The sequence below is a fragment of the Polyodon spathula genome, chromosome 27 (genome assembly GCF_017654505.1).
Source record: "Polyodon spathula isolate WHYD16114869_AA chromosome 27, ASM1765450v1, whole genome shotgun sequence".
Lineage (NCBI taxonomy): Eukaryota > Metazoa > Chordata > Actinopteri > Acipenseriformes > Polyodontidae > Polyodon > Polyodon spathula.
Window position 1 is genome coordinate 7,906,225 of NC_054560.1, and position 2,500 is coordinate 7,908,724.

Consider the following 2,500-nt stretch of genomic DNA (forward strand, 5'->3'; position numbering starts at 1 on the left):
CAGGCATTGGCTAGGCTTGGAGACTTAGTTATCTGCTCACTTTTACTTCTGTTTTGTGTTCTTCCCATGCTGCATCACTCAGTACAAGCACCATTTATAACTAAGAAAAGGAGCTTTGCTGGTATCTGTTGAAAAGCTATAAAAGTTTAACCAAGTGAGTGCTAAACAAAAACTTGTTTTAAATTTTTTTTTTTTTTCTAAAGAGAAACTGGACTAGAAGTACCATAATGCATTAGGATGCAAGTTAAAAAAAATAATTACAGTTCAAGGAACCGTCCTTGTGAACCCGCATTCTTGTGGTCTCGCGAAGTATAAACGTCGTCTTGCAGATTTCTCGTGTTTGAATGATGTTCTTGGTTTGTTGCAGAGGGGGCTGTACCCAGGGATGCACACAGGAAGCCAGGTGGTTGCCACGGGGAAAGCGGGTTTAGTTGGGTACACACTGTCTGCTGCAGGGCCACCAGGTGAGAGAGAGAGCTGACCAGAGATCACATGGGCATTGATTCCGCACAGGCGAGCGCTCACAATCAGGGTCCTTTGAAGCTGGGCAACCTCGTGCCACTGCAATGCTGAAAAATGACCTCATGAGAAATATAGAACAGTGCTCCTGTGGACAACACACACATAGTGACACTGTGCAGCAGTCCTGGCATAGCAGTTAATAACCATACCCTTCGTTAATGCCTGCACTAGCTCACTATTCCTCTGATTACTGTGCTGTTGAACTTTTAATCTCTAGGGCATTTTCTTAGCCTTGAAATGCTTCTCTGGAGGTGAAATATACCAAAATAACATAGCTAGGAAACAAAGATACAAAACATGATGCCTTTGAATCATAATGAATTGATCTTATCGATTAGCTAAGAATATATGATTCATCAGCTATATATATATATATATATATATATATATATATATATATATATATATATATATATAAAATCACGTCATCAATATGTTATTTTTTGTTTGTTTATTTGTAGAATATTCCCAACCAGGATTTGCCCATTCAGTGTCACTACAACGCAATCCAGTCAGTCCCTGGCATCAGTCACAACACCAGGACATGCCCGCCATGCCACACAGCATGGGGTAAGTGAACAAATCTAGACCCAGGCTGTCCAGTGAGTGGGGAACAGTTTCATAGCCTCAAACAGCTAGAAGTTAGAATGGAACTTTGTGGGAAATCAGCCAGCTGAAATGAGGTCACAGTGTGGCAGGAATTTCATCAGTTGTCCAACAGTGCCATCTACTGGATGTTTATGAAAGTGTGTTTGGTCCATGTTTGACCATTGCTTTTCGATGTGTGACTCAAGCAACCCAAACCTGATGAAAAAACACGTGTAGTTTTTGAAAGCTTTACTGAAACCCCAATCTTCTACATGATCAAAAACTTCGAAAGACTGAAAGCTTTACTGAAACCCCATATCTACATGACTTATTTTTGACAGTTTTTGTATATATATATATATATATATATATATATATATATATATATATATATATATATATATATATATATATATATATATATATATATATATATATATATTATAATATATATTATATATATATATATATAATATATATATATATATATATATATATATATATATATGGGTATATATATATATATATATATATATATATATATATATATATTCATATATATATATATATTATAATATATCTAGTCAGGTTGTTGCCCGTCGTTGTGTTAAAACGGGATACACCCCATTGTCTATCTGCACTAGACAGGAAATGATAGATAGATATATAGATATATATATATATATATATATAGATATATATATATATAAACATATATATAGTGACCTTGGTGGGGGTAGAATGCTGACAGCAATATGATTGGTTTTTTTTTTAGCCATCTTGCTTCTTACAGGATATCTAGCGGTGTCGGCCCCTTTCTTGGACAGAACCCGACTCCGACCCCCCCTCTCGCTACCCCTCCTCCACAGTCTCTGAGCGTCTGCATCAAATCAGAGCGCCTCTCTCCGGTCAACACCTGCTCCTCGGCCACGCCCCCGCAGCACCACCTCACCCGGCACTCTCCAATCAGCAACCCCGATTCCACAGACACCGCCCCGCTGGACAGCTACCTGGCAAATCAGAGGGACAACTACCTGAAGGGCGGGTACTCCTGCCCACTGATGCCTGAGGGCAAAGGAGGGCTGCCTGGCAGGAGGTTAGAAATCACAGAGGACTGGCAGAGATAACAGGGCCTGTCATTTTGGTTTTATTTTACAGGAAAACCTCTCTTATCCAAACTGATTGGGATCAGGGTGCGTCCAAAACAGTGTAACTGTTCGGATAATCGGATTAAAACTGTAAAACTGTTTAAATGTCTTTTCTCAATCAAGGAACCCCCTATCTGTAAATATATAACACACAACTATGGCCAAACGTTTTGCATCACGTCATCAAAGAAAGCAGAAAATGATATTTCATGTTCATTTTTGTCAGTTTTTTTCGTTATGGA

At 38.4% G+C, this 2,500-nt stretch overlaps 1 protein-coding gene across 1 annotated transcript in view; it reads left to right on the top strand.

The window, feature by feature from the left end:
* The window catches only part of LOC121301197 (myocyte-specific enhancer factor 2C-like), a 12,879-nt gene extending 10,419 nt beyond the window's left edge, over positions 1 to 2,460 (top strand). The window contains exons 4-6 of the mRNA XM_041230340.1: positions 218 to 464; positions 984 to 1,092; positions 1,886 to 2,460. Coding sequence (XP_041086274.1) covers positions 218 to 464; positions 984 to 1,092; positions 1,886 to 2,237 — 708 coding nt within the window. The 3' untranslated portion in view covers positions 2,238 to 2,460. The remainder of the gene's footprint in view (positions 1 to 217; positions 465 to 983; positions 1,093 to 1,885) is intronic.
* Positions 2,461 to 2,500: the final 40 nt, after the last annotated feature.